The sequence below is a fragment of the Fusarium vanettenii genome (genome assembly GCF_000151355.1).
Source record: "Fusarium vanettenii 77-13-4 chromosome 9 genomic scaffold NECHAsca_6_chr9_2_0, whole genome shotgun sequence".
Classification (NCBI taxonomy): domain Eukaryota; kingdom Fungi; phylum Ascomycota; class Sordariomycetes; order Hypocreales; family Nectriaceae; genus Fusarium; species Fusarium vanettenii.
In genome coordinates this window covers 1,365,848-1,384,416 of record NW_003315877.1, presented here as the reverse complement: position 1 = coordinate 1,384,416, position 18,569 = coordinate 1,365,848, and the positions used below count along the sequence as shown (strand labels likewise).

Sequence of the window (18,569 nt, the reverse complement as noted above, 5' to 3'; positions counted from 1 at the left end):
CGCGCCCCCGGTCCCGGTTCCAGGCTGCGGCGGCCAGGCCGAAGTGAAGTGACTCTTTTTCTGTTCATGACTGATTAATTCATTCATGATTTCCTTTTTTCTCTTAAACTGCTCTTTCCCCCGCTATTCATTCTTGTCTCTATTCAACTCCTTTGCGAAATTACCACATTAGGAAAGAAAGAAAACGGCATTGTCCTAACCTCTCTCCCCTCCTCCACCGTCTCATAAGTCACCAGCGCTAGATTCCCCAACCCCATCTTCCCACCTTCACGCACACCCTCCGACAACACGTCTCCGACTCTTGCAAACGCCCTTCTCGACTGTTTGTCCTTGACGAAACAACACAGCGAGAACGAATCCCAGAAGTACACGAGACACTCTCGCTTCCCCTTCTCTTCTCCCTTGCCGAGCGGGACAAAAAAAAAAAACACGTACCGTCACGCCAATCGCCGAAGCCGCAGAACGCCCACACCCTCGACCGCCCTTTCCGCAGTTTGCCGCCGCTCGCCTGACTTGAGCCTGACCGAACGTCGTTGGCGCCGGACTCTTACTTGGAACAAACACACGCATTTCCCAACCACACGAGTTTCTTCGTTCTAGAGACACACAATCACTTTTCAAAGACAACACCGCATTTCCGCGAGAATCGCACACACACTCTTTCATCATGGCGCAGAAGCGGCTCATGCAGGAAATCCAACCCCTCCAGAAGGAGAAGTGGGTTAATATCGAGGTACGCAGCCTTGACGACCGTATATGACAAACGCCACCTGACCTTTAATTTAAACAGGCCGACGACACAAACATCTTACACTGGAGGCTCGGCCTCTGGGTTGTCAACCCCGACAGCATCTGGCACGGCGCCTACCTCAAGGCCGAGATGCGATTCCCCAAAGACTACCCCTACCAGCCTCCCACCTTCAAGTTCCTGACCAGGAACATCTGCCACGCCAACGTCTACTCGGACGGCAACCTCTGCATCTCGATCCTACACAAGCCCGGTGAGGACGAGCAGTCGGGAGAGCTGGCCAACGAGCGGTGGAACGTTCTCCACGGCGTCGAGTCCGTCCTCCGCTCCGTCCTCCTCCTCCTCGACGACCCCGAGATTAACTCTCCCGCAAACGTTGATGCTAGCGTCCTCTACCGCGACCGTCGAAGCGAGTACAACGCCAGGGCCAAGGAGATCGTGGCCAAGTCTCAGAAGGACATCCCCGAAGGATCCAGAATGCCCACTCCCTCCGAGCTCGCTCCGGCACCACAGAAGCCTGTTGACGACGATGCCGACTTCTGGAACATGACGGACGAGGAAGAGGACTTTGGCGGCAGTGACAGCGATGAGGATATGGACGACTTTGACGAGGACGATGAGGATGAGGATGACATCAAGGACCACAAGTAGTCGGTCGAGGTCGTCGTTGATGACCCGATTTCCACGTTTTACGTCTATCCATCTTTTGGTACGACCGGCATAGCGAGTTGATTTTTGTTTGGGCGTTCTAAGAAGTGGGCTGTCCCGGCCAGGACCAGTCCCGAAGGCATTGGCATTGGTATTGGCATTGGCGGGGGTCGGAGCGGGACAAACTGGTCGTCTTTTTGTTTTTTTACTGCTTTTCGAGAGGAGCAATGGTGTGTACATCATGAGTCATTTCCCCCAATAGACAGAGAGAAGGACGTTTCTTCAGGTTATCTCTATCGGGCAGCCCAAAGTGATTAGCCATCATGATTTGTGTGAGGCAGAAGCCCAGTTGTGATACACAAAAGCCATGTCCCCACGTAGCAAACGACCAATCCCCCGGGAAATGATACCAACCGTCAGGTTAAACCGCCAATCCTCACTGTCTCTATCAACAGAACCACAGTGAAACTCCATACATGCATAACATCCGTCGGATGCTGAATGAATCTTGATGCAATTGCTCCCACAATTGTTCCCAACGCGCTCATGCAGCCATGCCCAAAGCAATACAAGAAAAGCACGCCATGCAACACTTCCCCTTCTCCGAACCGTTTCTCCCAAATGGACGTCCTTAGTGTTCCGGAATTTCCATATCCATGAGGTCACCGTTTTCCTTCTTAGCTGTTGGCTCCGGAGAATTGGCCGGCAGGGTTATGAAAGCCGGGGGTCGTGCCCGCTCCTGCATCTCCGGGGTCCGAGACTCTTCCGTCACCGCCGGTGGACTCTTTGCCGGCGAGCTCTCCACCCGGTCGGCCCCTACCGTACTTGGCGTCATTGTGGCTGATGCTGCCTCAGTAAGGAGCTCCAGAGCTGATGCAGGTTGGGGGATCAGTGCAGGAAGAGTGTCCTGGGATGCATCGAAACTGTGGGCGTGGTCGGGTGGGTTTCCAAATTCGGTCATTTCAGTGCCGATAGCGTCGTCCTGGTCTTCGAATGGGTTGTCGAAGCCGTTCCTGTCGTCACTACCCAGCGAAGCTCGGTTGCTGTCCATGGAACATACACTATCGGATCGGTGCTTTCTCTTGGATGGCGAAATAGGGTCCACAAATGTCGCTCGCTTCGTCTCGCTCGTCTCGTTCCGCTCTTGATTCAGTTCCTGGTGAAAGGTCTTATTCTCCGCTTTGACGAATCGTTCCAGCTGGCTTGGAAGGGGACTCTTTGGCGCGTCGATGGCTTCATCTGTTGCATAGACCAACAGGGGGACCTTGGTCTCCTGCCACATGTCACGGAACACTCGCTCGATCTCGATTTTCTGTTGCTTCGTTAGAACGGCCCTGAGTGTTACAAGTCTCGGCTCTCCTACCTCTACCTTGACTGGCTGTTCCTCGCCAGGGGTATATGCCATCCTCCACCACTGATCCGATGGCTTCTTGGCTTCATCATCCAACTCTATGAGATCTGCCTCTCCCCGTCGGCAAACATAGATGATGTTGGAAGTTGTAGCCACGCCACGAAGAAGATACTTCTTGCAAGTCATGGGCTTTGGACGACCTGGCTTGTCCGGCACAGTCAAAAGCCTGCCCAGTGCTCTTTGTTTGCCCACGATTTGCTCCAGTTCTGCGTCAAGGCCTGTACCGTGTAAGTGAACCTGCGCCATCATGAAAACAAACAGAACTTACCCTTCATCCTTGTTTCAAGGTTCGCGAGAAGTTGCTCCGAATATTCAATCACTTGGGCAACCTTCTCATGTTGCTTTTGCGCGTCGCCATCCAGCCGGCATGGAGCAGCTCGATAATCAGGGTATTTGTCCGTCTGCAATCCCGAATTCTCCATCTCTTGGAAACGTGCCAAGCCCTCCAGGTAGCTGCGATATTCTCCCCACTGCTCTGTTGCCTTCTTTAGTAGCACGCGCTTGTCGTTGTATTTTCCGTTGTCCCAATCATCCCACAGTCGATAAATCTGCTGTTTCTGATTTTCGATTCTCCCTGCTTCTCGCTTCGTCTGCCGCCAGGCTCGTTGAATGCGCTTGGCCTCATCCTTTCGAGTCGACAAATACCTCTCCAGGTATAGCTCTTGGGGTATCTCGATGGAGTCGCGGGGTCCGTCGCCACCAATGTTAAGGGCCAAAACCTCTCCCGTCTCCTTGAAAAAGGCCATCTTAGATCCTGCATGGATACCATCACAGCCCAGGGCATCACTCCACATTATGTGATCTAGTGCCTCGTAGAGAGTCTTGGTGCAACCGTCTTCATTCGGTGAAAGTTCAATGTCGAGCAAGCCAAACTTGACCTCATCCAGATCTGAGTCGCCGTCTTCATGAAATTTGCCGAGGACTGCAAGTTGCATTATAGCTTGGGTCTGGTCTCCGTGCCGGCTATCAATCAGGTCATAGAACTTCCTTTCAATGGCTCTGTCCACTTCAGGAAAAAGCTCTGTGAGAACTGAAGCTGAGCCGTAAGCACGTTCTGTGTCATCCAAAAACGCCATCAGACGGTGGACTTCCTCATCGAAGGCGGTCTCATTGTGGCTCCGGTGTTCCCAGCGTAGTTCCTCGAGCATCTTGGCTTGAACCTCGGGGGATAGGATTTCTTGCCCTTTCCACCAGTCGTTACGATGGCCATAGGACGAGGTATGCGTGCCTAGTCCGAGGAGCACATTCCGGGCGATGGGAATTTCGTGCAAGATCGTAAGAAGGCCGCCTAATTTGTGGCCAGAATCGAAATTGCTCAAGACGAGAAAAGCAGGAGAACCCGGAGCTCTTTTTCTCTTTGAAGGCGGAGGGTCGCTAGGTGAGCTCTCCTTAGCGGGCCCAACAGGAACCATGGCCCAGCTGTTCTGATCATAGTCGCTTCGGACTGCAGGTCCAAAATATGGTAAAGAGGCCGAAGGTTCTGTGACACCCGTCTCGTCCTGGGGTAGTGTGATTCCAGCCTCTTGAGCCGACTCGCGGAGCGCTCGTTGCACATCATCTTCTTCCTGGGTATGGCTATTCGGAACACCTGCCGTCCTGGTCAGCGCGTTGTCGACGTTGTGAGCAAGAGTAGTACCGGGCACTTGTGCCGCAGTCAATTCCACCATCCTACCCAAAGGTGACCGGTTATTCGATCGTGAAGGAGGCCTCGAAGGAGCGCCGAGTGCGTAGGAGGAGTCTGGCGGGGGAGTTACGCCCTGAATGACGTCGTGGTCTGAGGATTCGATGTGGAAGGCTACCAGGTCAGTTACAAGAGCAACATTCGGGTAGAGGCCTACAAACAAATTCCAGCGTTGTTGTCGGTGCCATCTCTATCAGCCGCGAACATAGACTCGTCCCAAGCTGTGTTGTACTTTTGTCGAAACTAAAGCAGTTGAGCATTGACTCCGGCATCAACAGGGCTTGGGTAGTTCCGCACATTGTCAGCGTTATCGAAGAACTGGGTCAGGACGGTCTCGGCGTTTCTATTATTGTGCTGTCCAACAGGACGTGTCAGTGCCTTGGATGTCTTGCGGGGAAGGCTGTCTGGAGCTGCTGACCTTGAGAGCTTGTGCAACCATGAATCGATCGTCAACGGGGTCTAGACCAGCAAAGTCTATGACCTGGCCGATCTCATCCTCGGAAGGCTCCATGGAAGCCATAGTTCCGTTTTTTCTTGCGACGCGAGGAGCTGAGTCCTACTGACGGGGTTCCAAGCTCAATCTGACGATGCGATGCTCCCCGAGCCACGATGGAGCCAGCACGCTTTGTCCAAAAGGCGCGGGCCGAGCTGGGGTGTTGAGGGGTCGAGCGGATACAAGATCTACGCGATTGCTGAACAAGAATGATGAAAACGATGCACTAAATCCAGTCGAGGCGTTGGCAGGTGGTGCGACAACCTACTCCAGTGTAGGAATGGAGTTTGTCGAAGTGATGAGGGCGGAGGGAGCTGTTGCTCCTCAACCTAGGAAGGTGCTTGCGCTGCCAGAACAAGTGGAGGGTTCCCGTGCATGCGGAGGTACGTACCTTCACGGCCCGATAAGATAAGAGGTCTTGGCGTCGTTCGCACGTGCTGGCCACGCTGACATCGGCTTGCACTGATGCAAAGAGGCTTTCAAGTTTGTTTAGTGTTGCAGATGAAGATGAATAGAATTGCGGGAAATACTGAAGGGTCCTTACGAAGTAAATTTGATGTTGAAGAAGAAACTTATATTTGGACGGAAACTCCATGGGCCGCTCCTTGGTACTGGAACCTACAACCACAAACCCCCAGAATGTGTAAGTCGGGCAATTGTGCAACTTTTCAACTTGAGGCACACCACCAAAAGTACACGAGGCTAGTGGTTATTCGTTTGTAATGAGTTGCCAACTCTGGACAGAGAATACCGGACGAAAGTAGAGATATCATCCTCAATCCACTGACGGCAACTACTCACCTACGTACCTAGTTGGACATTAAGAAACCAGACTCTGATTAAGAATTACAGATTCTATCGACTGCGAGTCATAATGTCGATTAGGATCTATGGATATTCCCCCGGGATTGATAACTGGGGGAGGTAAGTTAGTCCTCTTTCCCATCCACCCGTTGGGGGACGGGGGTGCTCTCTCGTGGCCTATGTGTTCCAAGCTATCGTCGCCTCATAACCAAAATTTCCCTATGCCCTTTTCTAAGTCACCGCGTATCAGGGACGCGCATATCAAAGCGATATGATAAGAATACATTCAAGACACGACTAGCTTGAATGGGTCATGGGTTCAAGATACAACAGTTCAAGGCGAAGATACGTCACTTTGTTCAAATCCCGGCATCCTCCCCAATTCTATTGGCTTAATAATAGAGACGAATAGGCCCCGTTTTCGCTTGTCAGTAGTCTCAAACTGCGCCGCATAGTCGATACGAATAGAAAGCTCTACGTTGTGAACTCTTGGTGGAAGGTTCTAGAAGCTTCGATCATCAACTAGGGCCGACGGGAATAGTTGCATGCGGGTGAGCAGGGGTACAACCTACAAGTCACCCTTGCATACCTAGTAGCTTCGGCAGAGCAGGTACAGTAAGAGACATAGCAAAGTAGCGGTGTTGTCAAATAGAGAGCGATTGAATTATCAACAATTCTCTTGCATCAACTCAGCATTCATGATAGATCACATACTTGCTTGGGCCAAGACGACTTGCACATTTCCCCGAGTTTCGAGCCCCGCTAGAGCTGCTGGCTCCCGAGAGAGAGCTCTCGAAGGTCCAGGCTTGGACTGGATGTTCGCGCGTCTAGGGCGCTGTCCCCCGCTGTCGCCGGCGTCATAGTCCGCTCATCCTTGCAAGTCAGGTATCGACAAAAGGAGCCCGACAAAGAAGTGCAGAAGAGGCTGAAAATCTTGCTTTTGGCTTCATTTTAGCTAATTTCCGATGTGGGATGGAGGTTTCATGTAATTTTAAGCCCAAATAGAGAAATGGCTTTTGGGTTGCAGGAACATGAGGAGAAAGAATCGAGCATGAGTGCCAGACACTTTGACCTTTGTCAGTCTCGATTTGTCGATCGACGTCACCCCACCCGACAAGGCCAGCAGCAACCAGAGATCAAGTTCTTTATTCCCTAGGCTTGGAAGCTTCCACAAGGTCCCATGCCCCAGTATTTTCCCAGCGGTGGCTTCTAGCGACTGGTGTGGCCTGCCCAGACGGGCTGTCACGGTAGCATGGCGTAGTGGTCTCCCTCGGTGCAAGTGTCACTGGACTCGCTCACGGCGGATCCATATCAAGCTCCTCTCAGCCGCTTGGCCACTCCGCTCCATCCATCTTCTGTAAACTCACAATTCTACATACACTTCTAGAACTTCGCCCACGACTAGTTTTCTCTCTCTTCAAATCTTCCTCGTGACCAACACTTTTTTCCAATCCAAGGGCAAACCAAATACAAAAGGAAAGCACACATTCAGTGCTTGGTTGTTGCTGGTTGACGACCAACAAGAAGCAGCTCTCAATCCTGTTTTACTCCCTTCCCGTCTTCCCCTCATTTCAGACGGGCACGCACATACGATACTCGCATCTCTCCCATCCGTTAAGCACGCACGCTTCCACCACACCTCGCACAACTTGAGCCTCGAATCCTCTCAACAAGTACGGCATTGAACGCGCGCGACCATGGTTAAGGAGACGAAGCTTTACGATACCCTCAGCGTCAAGACTGACGCTACCCAAGATGAGATCAAGAAGGCCTACAAGTAAGTACCCGTCACCGTCACTATTACCGTTCGCACAGCATCAATGGAGCAACGTCATACACAACGGCATTGCATCCCGTTTCTGGTCAGCATATTCATCGCAATGCCCTCATTTGATCCCCAATTGATTCCCGTCTTTTTCCCTTTGTTGCTCATTCCCAGCTACACCCGTGCGATTCGCGCATCATGCCATATTTCGGCACCATAGCTAACCATCATTTTTACAGAAAGGCAGCCTTGAAATGGCACCCCGACAAGAACAAGGACAGCCCCGATGCAGCCGAAAAGTTCAAGGAATGCTCGCAAGCCTACGAAATCCTCTCCGATCCCGAGAAGCGCAAGGTCTACGACCAGTACGGTCTCGAATTCCTACTCCGCGGCGGCACCGCACCACCTGAAGGAGCTGCTGGTGGCAACCCCTTCGCCTCCGGAGGCATGCCTGGAGGTTTCAGCGGTTTCAACTTTGAAGGCGGCATGCCCAGTGGAGGAGGCACCCGAACGTTCCATTTCAACACCAGCGGTGGCGGTCCTGGAGGCTTCGGCTTCAGCAACCCTGAAGACATTTTCGCCGAATTCATGCGCAGCGGAGGTAGCGGCATGCACGGCGCTGGTGGTGGTGTTGATGATGACGAGTTTGGTGGCTTCTCCTCATTTCCCGGTGGCCCTCGAAGTCGCAGTTCCCGCATGAGATCAGGCTTCGGTGAGCGCGGCCGAGACGCAACCCCCGAAGTCACCACAGTGGAGCGACCATTGCCTCTGACGCTGGAAGAGTTGTTCAACGGCGTGACCAAAAAGATGAAGATTAAGCGCAAGACATACGACGAGTCAGGCAAGCGGGTACAGACGGACCAGATCCTCGAGGTTCCCATCAAGCCAGGCTTGAAGAAGGGTTCCAAGATCAAGTTTAATGGAGTTGGTGATCAAGTGGAAGGTGGCCGCCAAGACCTCCACTTCATCGTCGAAGAGGTAAGCAAGTCCCTAACATGATAGCAAGTTTGATGTAACTAACAACCCTACAGAAAGAACACCCTCTTTTCAAGCGCGAAGACAACGATATTGTCCACGTCGTGACTCTCGATCTTAAGGAGGCATTGACAGGATGGCGAAGGCAGGTGACGACCATTGACGGTCGACAACTGAACCTCGAAAAGGGCGGCCCTACCCACCCCAATAGCGAAGAGCGATATCCCAGCCTCGGCATGCCCATCTCCAAGAAGCCCGGCCAGCGGGGAGATTTCGTCATCAGGTACAAGATCAACTTTCCGACGTCCTTGACCATGGATCAGAAGGAAAAGTTGAAAGAGATCCTGTAAACCCGCTTTGCTGAAGGAGGGCTTGACTAAAGCTGGCCGACATATGATCATTCCAACCGGCTATTCCAATGAGGCAAAGCACATTTGTCCCACGGCAACAAGAGCCAATGATCTGAAACGACATCCGGCCGGTGCCCCAGATGGCGGGCCTCACTACGGGCAAACCAGCTTGCAGTAGAGGTTGGACATACACGCAGTCCAGCTAGGAGGAATCATTTTACACACAAACGGCGTTGGGGAGTTGGGGAACTAATGAATGACGAACACTGAGCCAAGAATTTTGGGGGAGCATGAGGCTGTTGACAGGAGGGAATCCAAGTTTGATTGCTCGAAGATGGCGTGGCATGGAAGGCATGCAGGCGGTGTAGCCTGTTAACAGCATGGGGTTTGTTGATATCCATCGAAAGGTTGCTTTTATATAGTCTTTGGTGTTAGAAAGGATGTCTTACCTACTAGCTATTTTTATAATACCAAGGCAGATTAAATCTTGTGCATGTTTTCCAAGCAGATATTGAACGTGTTTATGGCGCAGTAGCAGGCCATGATGAGAGAGATGCGCCCAGGTTGTATCATTACGCCGAAATGCCCGAGCATAAATAGCCTGATGAAATCCCTCATGGCCAACGAGAATGAAGTGAAGGAGAGCAATGACGAGGGCATTTCACTGGTCGCCCCACCGTTGCCCGGTGTCAGTAACATGGCATGGCCGTGAAGGGCGGACGGCTCATCGGTTCGAGATTCCCGATGCGCCCCGGCGCCCCGGCCGGACGCCCGCCCATAACAAACGGGCAAAAAGAGCATTGCGGCGTAAGGTCCAGGAATCTGACCTGCATGTATCATAAAAGACGCAAGTTAAATCAAACAACAAATCAGTCATCAAAGACATCATAACCGAACCAAGCCCGTTGCACCGTTTCCTCCCCCCTGTCATGGAGGAAACTCGCGCGCTGATGCGGGCCGGTGGGATGGATGAAAACGGGCCTAAGGTGTTTAGCGTGTTGGCGGGGATGTTCCAAGAGTGCAGCGATGACGACACTGCCTGGCTGGAGCTTGGAGGGGGAGGGGCAGAGAAGGACTGACACGAGGGGTTTGTTGATTTCCACATGTTAAAGTTGATGATGGACATGAGCTTGGTAGAAGTGATTATGGTTTCACGATAAAGCAGAATACTCTTGAGTTTCTGAGTAAGTCTAGTAGTTGTCCTCTATTTAAGTTGCTCAACTTGTACTTGTTCATGCACCTTGTAAAGCATGATCCCTCCTTCCTGACCGCGGGGTTTCCTTGTTGGACCGTGGCTGCTAAACTGCGCCTGCCCGCCTTACATCGAGTCAAGGTAAGGTAGGCACGTATGGAGTCCCGAGCGTCACATTTGGCCGCGCTCCTGCCGCGTACAAGCCAAAACCGGCCTTTAGCAGGCGCCGTAATTAGTCGCACCTGCATCTTCCCTGGATCCCGTTGCTCCAGGTTTTCAATTGAGGTGGCCTCTACGGTCGACCTTAAAAACTAGGTCCCCCCACCTCAGCAAGTTGCTGGACATCTTCTTCTTTCATCCACCAACCTTTACGGCTTGCTTGTCCTTTGCTTTCTTTTGGTTCCCAAATAGTTTTACCCCTGTCCTCAACCTTTGTCACTAGAAACCGCCAAGATGCCTGAGGTATGTTTCAGTTGGGGTATTTCCCGCGCTGGTGGTCTAACTTGAGCTGACATGATGCGCTAGATCACCGCTCTCCTGTTCGACTGCGACAACACCCTCGTCCTCTCCGAGGAGCTCGCCTTCGAGGCCTGCGCCGGCCTTATCAACAAGATCTGCGAGGGTCGTCAACTCGAGGTCCGTTTCACCGGCGAGACTCTGATCAAGGAGTTTGTCGGCCAGAACTTCCGCGGCATGCTCCTTTCGCTCCAAAAACTCTACAACATCGAGATCAACCCCGAGGACCTCGAGTCCTACGTTCTCCAGGAGGAGGACGCCGTCATTGCCAAGCTCAAGGAGTCCCTTCGACCTTGCCCCGGTGTCGATGAGCAGCTCGAGGCGCTCACCGCTTCCAACAAGTACCAACTTTCCGTTGTTTCCTCGTCTGCTCTCCGCCGTGTCCGCGCCTCGATCGAAAAGGTTGGACAGGACAAGTACTTCCCCGGCGACGTGGTCTTCTCCGCCGCCACAAGTCTTGAGAAGCCCACCAGCAAGCCCGACCCCGCCATCTACCTCCACGCTATGCAGAAGCTTGGCAAGAAGGCCGAGGAGTGTGTTGCCATTGAGGACAGCAAGAGCGGTACCCTGAGCGGAACTCGGGCCGGCATCAAGGTGATTGGCTACGTCGGTCCTTATGCTGAGGACAAGCAGGCCGAGATGGAGCAGGTCCTGAGGGACGCCGGCGCCGTCATCATCATGCGTGACTGGGCCGAGTTCCCTGCTGCCTTGAAGAAGGTTGAGGCCGGTGAGGTTTAGAAGGAAGAAGGAGTCAGTTTCACACCAGTCTGCTTTTCGGAATACCCAGACATGACATGAGATGTCGGCCATGTAGTGCACAGAGCCGAGAAGCAGTAGATCCCACTTTAGACTAATCAATCTCGTTGAACAGTAGTTCTCGGTTTCACAAGCTTTCCACGTGAATGGTTGGTGTTATGAGATGAGGCTTATCATTGGCCAACGCTACACCGAGTTGCCGAATGGGGGGTTAAGGGCACTGTGTTTGCATGTGTTTGTTCTTATTGTTAAAATTATGGTTACTTCCGCCAATCCATGAGAAAGCTGTTGACACTCTGTAGTGTAGACCGGCTAGGGTTCGCCGCGGGGTAGGTTGTCATGATGAAGCCCAGTCTCGACTTGATGAGCGTCTTTGTAAATGAGACATCAGCCCCTGGGATCCTAAGGTTTCCCTCGTCATCAAACAGGTAACAATAGATTGCCAGTGCAACGCCTATAGACAAGTCCTTGCCTGAATCGCAAGCTATGACAATACGTCCTTGGTCAGACCCAGCCAGGTAGTTGGACGCAAAGGTGCAAATGTCTGGCAAGCCAGGACGTAGATTACGACTGGCTGCCTTGCTTTTTCCGAGACCGGCCTTCATGTACGACTTGGACTGAACCCATGAGTCCTTTTGTGTTATGTCCTGTGTCAGGGCGATACGGCATTCGGTTGGATCGGTTGGGCCGGCGAGGGGAAGGGCGCAGACGGAGATGCGTGGTGTGAGCTGTACACGGTCGCCTTCGTCCGTTTTACCGGCTTCGTGTTCACTGACGAGTCTGGTGATAAGATCTGGTAGCTCAGCCTCTGCTGTTTCGAGGAGGATGTCCATGTTTTCCCAGAATAAGGGTGCTGTGAGACCGTGTGCCCACATCTCGGTGTCGTCCGCTGCACCTTGAATATATCCCCCCTCATCCATCTCACTACCCACTACACGCCGACTGGCCGTGCAGCAGATAACGGGACGAAAATCGTCAAAGATGGAAGTAGGAGCATCATCCTCGGCCGGAAGAGACGAGTCTGGGGTAACCCATACAGGACGCAGGGGTTTTGTCAGACAGGTTGGCAAGTCCAGTTTGAGGGCCTTGAGAGAGGTTACAAACTCTGGGATGAGGGCTGAGATTTGAGCGTGGGTAGTTGCTGGGAGGTGAGGGGGGAGGAAGAGCCTGGATGAAGATGGGTTGGAGGGGAGGAGGGTGAGGTTGAGGACTGTGCACCAGATTGGGATTGTAGAGGAGATTGCGTCGGGCATTCCTATAATGAGTTAGAAGGGAGTTTCCTAGAAGGGGATATACCGATCAATGATAGACTTACGCTTGCCACGACGGGTAGAGTCGACAATGATGATACTATCGAGGCAAGTCAGTATATGCTCATTGGATAAAGAAACTAGAGATATCTAGTATAGGACATAATTCTATACTCACCCATCATTCTTCTCAATCAACTCGACCAAATGCATATTCAACCGCCTCGTACTAAACTTCCAAGCCCTCTCATGCCCATCCGTGCTCTTAAAGTACGCACTCCCCGCCTTGCGCGCCGGCGGGACATACCAGCTCCCGCAGCGCTCATTAGCCACGAGTGGCCTCGTGCCGTACGCCAGAGACACCTCGCGTACAAACTCCGAGTCGGTGCGGATGCTCGTGAGCCGGTTGTGGATGGTCAGCGTCGTGCGCTTGAGAGACGCCATGAGCTGCGACATGGAGGGTTGTTCCCGCTGGGGGAGGATGAGATCTGAGAAGAGAGGGTCAGGCATTTTGGGCGGTCGTTTGAAGTTTTGTAGTATATAGAGACAAATGAAACTATGTATAAGGGAAGAAGTCGGTGGATAAAGCGTTGGTGTTTATATCGACGTTGTGATGCTGAGTTTTTGGTGGAGCAGAGTTGCTCGTGGTTCGTGGCTTGAGATCCACCGATAAGCATGAATACAAAGTATCACCACCACCAAGTCAATTGCAATTCTCGGCTTTGTATATGAGATTGGTCATTACTTTTTGTTCATTCTTCATCCAAGATATACACGTAAATAGAAACTGGTATTTTATCCTCCTACTCAAGCCTCCACTTGCCATTCTCAACCACAATCTTGACCTCCCTCTTCTCGTCAATGCTCCTCCGGCCAGCCTCGAGAATGGCCGTCGTGGCGATGGTGTTCTTGAGAGTGGGCAGAGGCTTGTTGTCAAGGTCTGTGGGCGTGAGCTTGCCAGAGTTGACGGCGCGGCATCCGTCGACAAACTTCTCCATGGAGATGTAGCCGTAGCCAGTCTGGCCGGCAAAGTTGCCGTCCTCGTCGGGGGCGTACTTCATGTAGAAGGGGTTGTACCACATGAGCTGGCCGACAGAGTCGTCGGCAACGTCGTAGCCGCGCTTGGCCTGGTCAACGCGGATTTCACCGTTGGCGGCAAGGTAGTGGAAGTACTGGTTGGAGTGAACACCGGCCCTCTGGGGTGCTGTCCATGAGGCAGTGTAGACACCAACAGCGCGCTTGCTGGGGTCGTCCTTCTTGAGCCAGGTGACGAGGAGGGAGATGGTGTCCTCAGTAGCAGGGTCGCAACCCAGATCAAGAGCAACACCCTTGGAGGAAGAAGCTGTGACGGTCACGGGGACGTATCCGCGCTCCTGAACCATGGAGTCGCAGATGTCAATGTGGTGGCTGTTGAGGTAGTAGGAGATATCCGACTCCTTGCCGGCCCAGGCCTTGAAGGTCTCGAGCTGCGACTTGGGCTGGGACATGTAGCTGTAGAAGTAGTTGAAGTCACCGAGGGTCTGGGCCTTTGCGCGAGCGTCGGCGTAGGCGGGGTCGAAGCGCTTGTGGTGCTCGACGTAGACGTAGACGCCCTTTTCGTGGGCCAGCTCGACAAGCTCCTGGTGTTGCTCGAGGATCTTGACGGCGGGCTTGGTGATCATGACATGGATGCCGCGCTCAATGGCATAGCGTGCAATGGGGTAGTGAGTAGGGTCTGGAGTGAAGATGGTGATGGCGTCACCGGCCTTGAGGCCGTCAATGGCAGTCTTGTAGGCATCGGGGTCTACGGTGTTGTTGTCGGGGAAGGAGTCGAAGGAGGTGTCGAGGTTGTTGTAGACTTGGCTGATGTTCTTGTGGAGATGCTCGCCTACGGGTGTTAGCCATCATGACATGAAGCTGCTGAGGGAGAAACATACGGATGGCAGGAAACTTCTTGCCATTGACACCGACCATGCCCAGCTTGTTGACCTTTTCGCGACGTCGCAGGTCAAACAGACTGAGGCCGACAACACCGACCTTCTTGTCTGAGCCAGAGGCGCCGCCGCCGACAAAGCCGGTGGTGTACTCGCCAGTACCGATCTGCAACAGTTAGACTAAGTCAATTTGGTTGGAATATGGGGTTCAACTCACCATCAATACGTTAAGAGGCTCCATGGTGAATGTGAGGGTTGTGTAGAGAGGTATCGTAAGAGAGGTGTTGACGATGACGAGGGGCAGGCGGGGGAGGGGCAGAAGCTATGATGAGAGCAAAGCTACAAGCAAAAAGAAATAAAAATAAAAACTCGCAAGCACTTGTAACAAACTCGGTCGCAAATTCGCTAAAGCTCCAGACGAACAGGTGGAGATGTTCTTGACGTCTGATACACAAAATCAAACAGAAATTCACCTGGACATGAGGTTGAATATGAATGTTTCGCTCATGTCTCCGATATACACCAAATTACAGGTTCGGGGTTCCCACCGAAGTGAGGGGTCAAGTCAATTGGAGGATAAATCGAGCCCCGCGAAAAATCCCCCCAATACCGAGGCAGAGAGTTCTCACAAACTATGGGGGGAGGGGGGGAAGTCATGATGGCCGGGTAAAATCTGATGTTGTATGTGCTCATGCCTTGAGAGCTTTCGAGTGGGGAAATCTACGATTTGGGACGATCCGGGGGATGGGGAAAGGCAATGGCATCATGTGGTTTGCGAGTCGTTTGATAGCTTGTGATAATCCTTTCCCCCAGACGGATAGACGGCTATAGATGTCGGGGGTGGAGAAGAGAGTTGGAGTGAAGCATCAAAGTTGAAGCAACGGGGTGAAGCTCACGGAACGGTCATGATTACCAGATGGGGAAAGTAGGATCAGGAACCTCAAGTCTCGAGCTAATTAATCCGGCGAAAGGTGTGAGAAAATCCGTCGGGGAAGTAAATCGACAGTTTCAAGGTGAGAGAAGACGAGGAAAGCAAAAGAGCCACCCCCAAACCATCAGAGCATGTAGGATCATCGCAGGATGCAACATTTGGAGCGAGCGAATAAAGGAGCCCATGAGGGGGGGGGGGGTTAGAGTCAACCCCTCCCCCACCCCCACGGCAAGGAAGTACCTGGCTCCCCCCGCATTCCCTGGCAATATCCGCCAGCCAATTGCAGACGATGTAATATGGTATCACAGTATGAGGCGCATTCAAAGGTTCAGTCATGATCTCATTAAAACGCCCTTGCAAGTCATTAAAGATACATTAAAGACAAAAGTACATGATAAACAGTGGTTCTTCATCAAAAATCACTTGCATGACTCCGTTTTATCCCCTGTAACCACCCATCCGAGAATCATCTGCTCCCGTTCGTACAGTATCAAATCCCTCCTCTCACTGGTGGAACAACTTTGGGGGCCGCCGCCGATAATTCCCCGTCCACCCAACGCCATGGAAACCCACCACCCCCCATCAACACCAAAACGTTATACTTCACCACCACCACAACTTATACGCATGTAATTCGTATTCACACGCCCAGCACCGGTTACTCTTCCCGGCCATGCTTCATTTACCCACCCTAGTTCCGGCTCAACTCAGCTCGCCTCGATGATGCACTTTGCCTCCCACGCGCACACACTGTAGTTTTCTACCGGGGGAAGCTTCCTCCTCCTGACTAGGTAATCGGCACGAGGCTACCATCAGAGCGTGGGATGTCCCAACATGGGGACCCTCTTACAATCCGGCACCGTCGTCTCAGTAGCGTCGCGCCCATCCCGTCAGCCCGGTTCCCCATGCCGGGACTAGTCCAGGGATGCAAGACTTGGCCGTGGGTTTGTCGATGAGGGATGCATCCACGGGATATCTCGCGTCGAGAAGCAGCCTTCTGCCGGATGCGGTTCACTTGATCTGTAAAAGTGCCGATCTCGCATTCTTCCTCATAGGTCAAACCCCCGCAAGCCAAGATGGTCACCGGTCAGATTTGGTTGATGCGCCTCAATCTGATCGAGTCCTTGGCCAGGCTATAGACGGAATATGATTCTGCGCCAACATGGCATTGGTCGTCTGTTTCTACAATGACCATCTGTTTCGACGACCTAGCAAGGATGCTCCGGTCAAGGACGTACGTATGACAAGCGAAACAGCTAACCAACAGTTCGCTTCCAGTCGTTTCTCTTACAGATTGTCGCGCAATGCAATGCCGTACTACCGCTCAAAGACCCAAAGAAACAAAACCAGAGCAAGAACAGTGGTCCCCTCGGCTTGCATTGCATACTCCATCGAAAATGTCACGTCCTTGGGGGAATACAATCGAGCCAATACCCACGCGACTTGTTGCGCACTTGACTTTTCCGAAGCGAATCCACCCCCAACTTTAGCCTCACGCACGCCGCAGCCATTAGCTCCCGAAAGACCACTCCTCGGCTCAGTATTGCATTTGATGGTTTCTATAAAGTCCCTCGCCTTCCTTTTTACCCCTGGTTCTGTGTTTTTGCGTTTGTCTTGTATTCTGGTTTCATTTGTAACTCTCATCTCCATCTCCTATCCTACAGCTCTTCCCCCCACAGCCATCATGACTACTTCCAACGGTGCTACAAACGGCTCTAATGGCCACACTGGCCCTCGCCGCCCGCTTCCCACGGGTATTTACGCCCCTGTCATGACCTTCTTCGACCCCGAAACTGAGGATCTCGACATCCCCGTCATCAAGAAGCACACGGTGCGACTGGCCAAGGCTGGCCTTGCTGGTCTCGTGACTATGGGCTCCAACGGCGAGGCTGTCCATTGCACTCGCGAGGAAAAGGTTGCCGTCACTCAGGCCACCCGAGAAGCCTTGGACGAGGCCGGTTTCGAGTCTACCCCTATCGTCTTTGGCGCCACCGAGGGCAGCGTCAGGGGTACCATCGAGCTGTCCAAGTTGGCCTACGCTGCTGGTGCTGACTACACTCTTGTCCTTCCCCCCTCTTACTACCGCGCCCAGATGGATGAGGAGGCCATCTACAACTACTTCATCGACCTCGCCGACGCCAGCCCCATCCCCATCATCCTGTACAACTACCCTGGCGCCGTCTCTGGTGTCGACATGGACAGCGATTTCCTCATCAAGCTCGCCAAGCATCCCAACATCATTGGCACCAAGTTCACATGCGGTAGCACCGGCAAGCTCACCCGAGTGGCGGGCGCAAAGGACGCCAAGACTCCCTTCAACGAGGGCTCCGGCTACATGGCCTTTGGCGGTATCGCCGACTTCACCATCCAGACCCTCGTCAGCGGCGGCAGCGGTATCATTGCTGGCGGCGCCAACGTCATGCCCAAGACATGCGTGCACGTCTGGGACCTGTACGTCAAGGGCAAGCGGGAAGAGGCCGAGGCTCTCCAGAAGAAGCTGTCCAAGGGTGACTGGGTGCTCACCAAGGCTGCCATCGCCGGCACCAAGTCAGCCATCCAGAGCTACTTTGGCTACGGCGGATACCCCCGACGGCCTCTCAAGAGGCTGTCTCCTGAGCAGACCAAGGCGATCGAGGAGGGTGTCCGTGAGATCATGGAGATTGAGAACTCGCTATGAGTGAAGATTACATGAGGGGTTTAAAGATACACAAGACGATATGGGATTCTGCATAGCGTTGCATTTATATCTGACTTTGGGGCACTTTGATTGCCCATGGCACACTATCCAAAAAGTCGCGAAGGGGGGTTGCAACCCTGGGTTTGAGGCGTGGATAGACTAGAATGAAGAAGGTTCTAGTACCCCGAGTTAGTCTAGTATATGAGATTACGAGTATTCATAGAACGGAATGAAACAGAAATGAAATTTGAGTTGTTTTGTTTGTTCGTTGTGATCTGACTGTACTGGGTGAGATCTTGATAGTGGACTACCAAGGAGAGATAGCCAAGTATACTCTACATTGTTCAAGTCACGTCGAGAACTATTTGATACTTGATATCTGCAAAATAGTCCCCCCAACATCTAAAACAACACATACGAATCACGATACTCCTTATTATTCCCCATTACCACCTCACA

General features: G+C 52.7%; 7 protein-coding genes across 7 annotated transcripts; 4 read left to right on the top strand and 3 right to left on the bottom strand.

Moving 5' to 3' along the window:
* The first annotated feature begins 440 nt into the window (after positions 1 to 440).
* NECHADRAFT_71973 (uncharacterized protein) lies at positions 441 to 1,686 on the top strand. The gene is made up of 2 exons (XM_003050475.1): positions 441 to 733; positions 791 to 1,686. The coding sequence occupies exons 1-2, from the start codon at positions 668 to 670 to the stop codon at positions 1,397 to 1,399; spliced, it is 675 nt and encodes a 224-aa protein (XP_003050521.1). The 5' UTR covers positions 441 to 667; the 3' UTR covers positions 1,400 to 1,686.
* Positions 1,687 to 2,027: 341 nt separating this feature from the next.
* Positions 2,028 to 4,787, bottom strand: NECHADRAFT_84928 (uncharacterized protein; the record flags this gene model as incomplete). The annotated part of the gene is made up of 3 exons (XM_003050081.1): positions 2,028 to 3,025; positions 3,076 to 4,641; positions 4,721 to 4,787. 3 exons carry the CDS (start codon positions 4,785 to 4,787, stop codon positions 2,028 to 2,030), a joined length of 2,631 nt encoding a protein of 876 aa, XP_003050127.1.
* A 2,695-nt stretch (positions 4,788 to 7,482) lies between these two features.
* Positions 7,483 to 8,875, top strand: NECHADRAFT_84927 (uncharacterized protein; the record flags this gene model as incomplete). The annotated part of the gene is made up of 3 exons (XM_003050474.1): positions 7,483 to 7,562; positions 7,790 to 8,528; positions 8,582 to 8,875. 3 exons carry the CDS (start codon positions 7,483 to 7,485, stop codon positions 8,873 to 8,875), a joined length of 1,113 nt encoding a protein of 370 aa, XP_003050520.1.
* Positions 8,876 to 10,427: 1,552 nt separating this feature from the next.
* NECHADRAFT_63699 (uncharacterized protein) lies at positions 10,428 to 11,456 on the top strand. The gene is made up of 2 exons (XM_003050473.1): positions 10,428 to 10,529; positions 10,593 to 11,456. The coding sequence occupies exons 1-2, from the start codon at positions 10,521 to 10,523 to the stop codon at positions 11,319 to 11,321; spliced, it is 738 nt and encodes a 245-aa protein (XP_003050519.1). The 5' UTR covers positions 10,428 to 10,520; the 3' UTR covers positions 11,322 to 11,456.
* A 143-nt stretch (positions 11,457 to 11,599) lies between these two features.
* NECHADRAFT_96314 (uncharacterized protein) lies at positions 11,600 to 13,099 on the bottom strand (the record flags this gene model as incomplete). Its single annotated transcript, XM_003050080.1, has 3 exons — positions 11,600 to 12,594; positions 12,655 to 12,689; positions 12,768 to 13,099. 3 exons carry the CDS (start codon positions 13,097 to 13,099, stop codon positions 11,600 to 11,602), a joined length of 1,362 nt encoding a protein of 453 aa, XP_003050126.1.
* A 293-nt stretch (positions 13,100 to 13,392) lies between these two features.
* On the bottom strand, positions 13,393 to 14,722 carry NECHADRAFT_96313 (uncharacterized protein; the record flags this gene model as incomplete). Its single annotated transcript, XM_003050079.1, has 3 exons — positions 13,393 to 14,456; positions 14,506 to 14,668; positions 14,720 to 14,722. The coding sequence occupies 3 exons, from the start codon at positions 14,720 to 14,722 to the stop codon at positions 13,393 to 13,395; spliced, it is 1,230 nt and encodes a 409-aa protein (XP_003050125.1).
* A 2,395-nt stretch (positions 14,723 to 17,117) lies between these two features.
* Positions 17,118 to 18,110, top strand: NECHADRAFT_96312 (uncharacterized protein; the record flags this gene model as incomplete). The annotated part of the gene is made up of 1 exon (XM_003050472.1): positions 17,118 to 18,110. The coding sequence occupies one exon, from the start codon at positions 17,118 to 17,120 to the stop codon at positions 18,108 to 18,110; it is 993 nt and encodes a 330-aa protein (XP_003050518.1).
* Between the last annotated feature and the right edge of the window lie 459 nt (positions 18,111 to 18,569).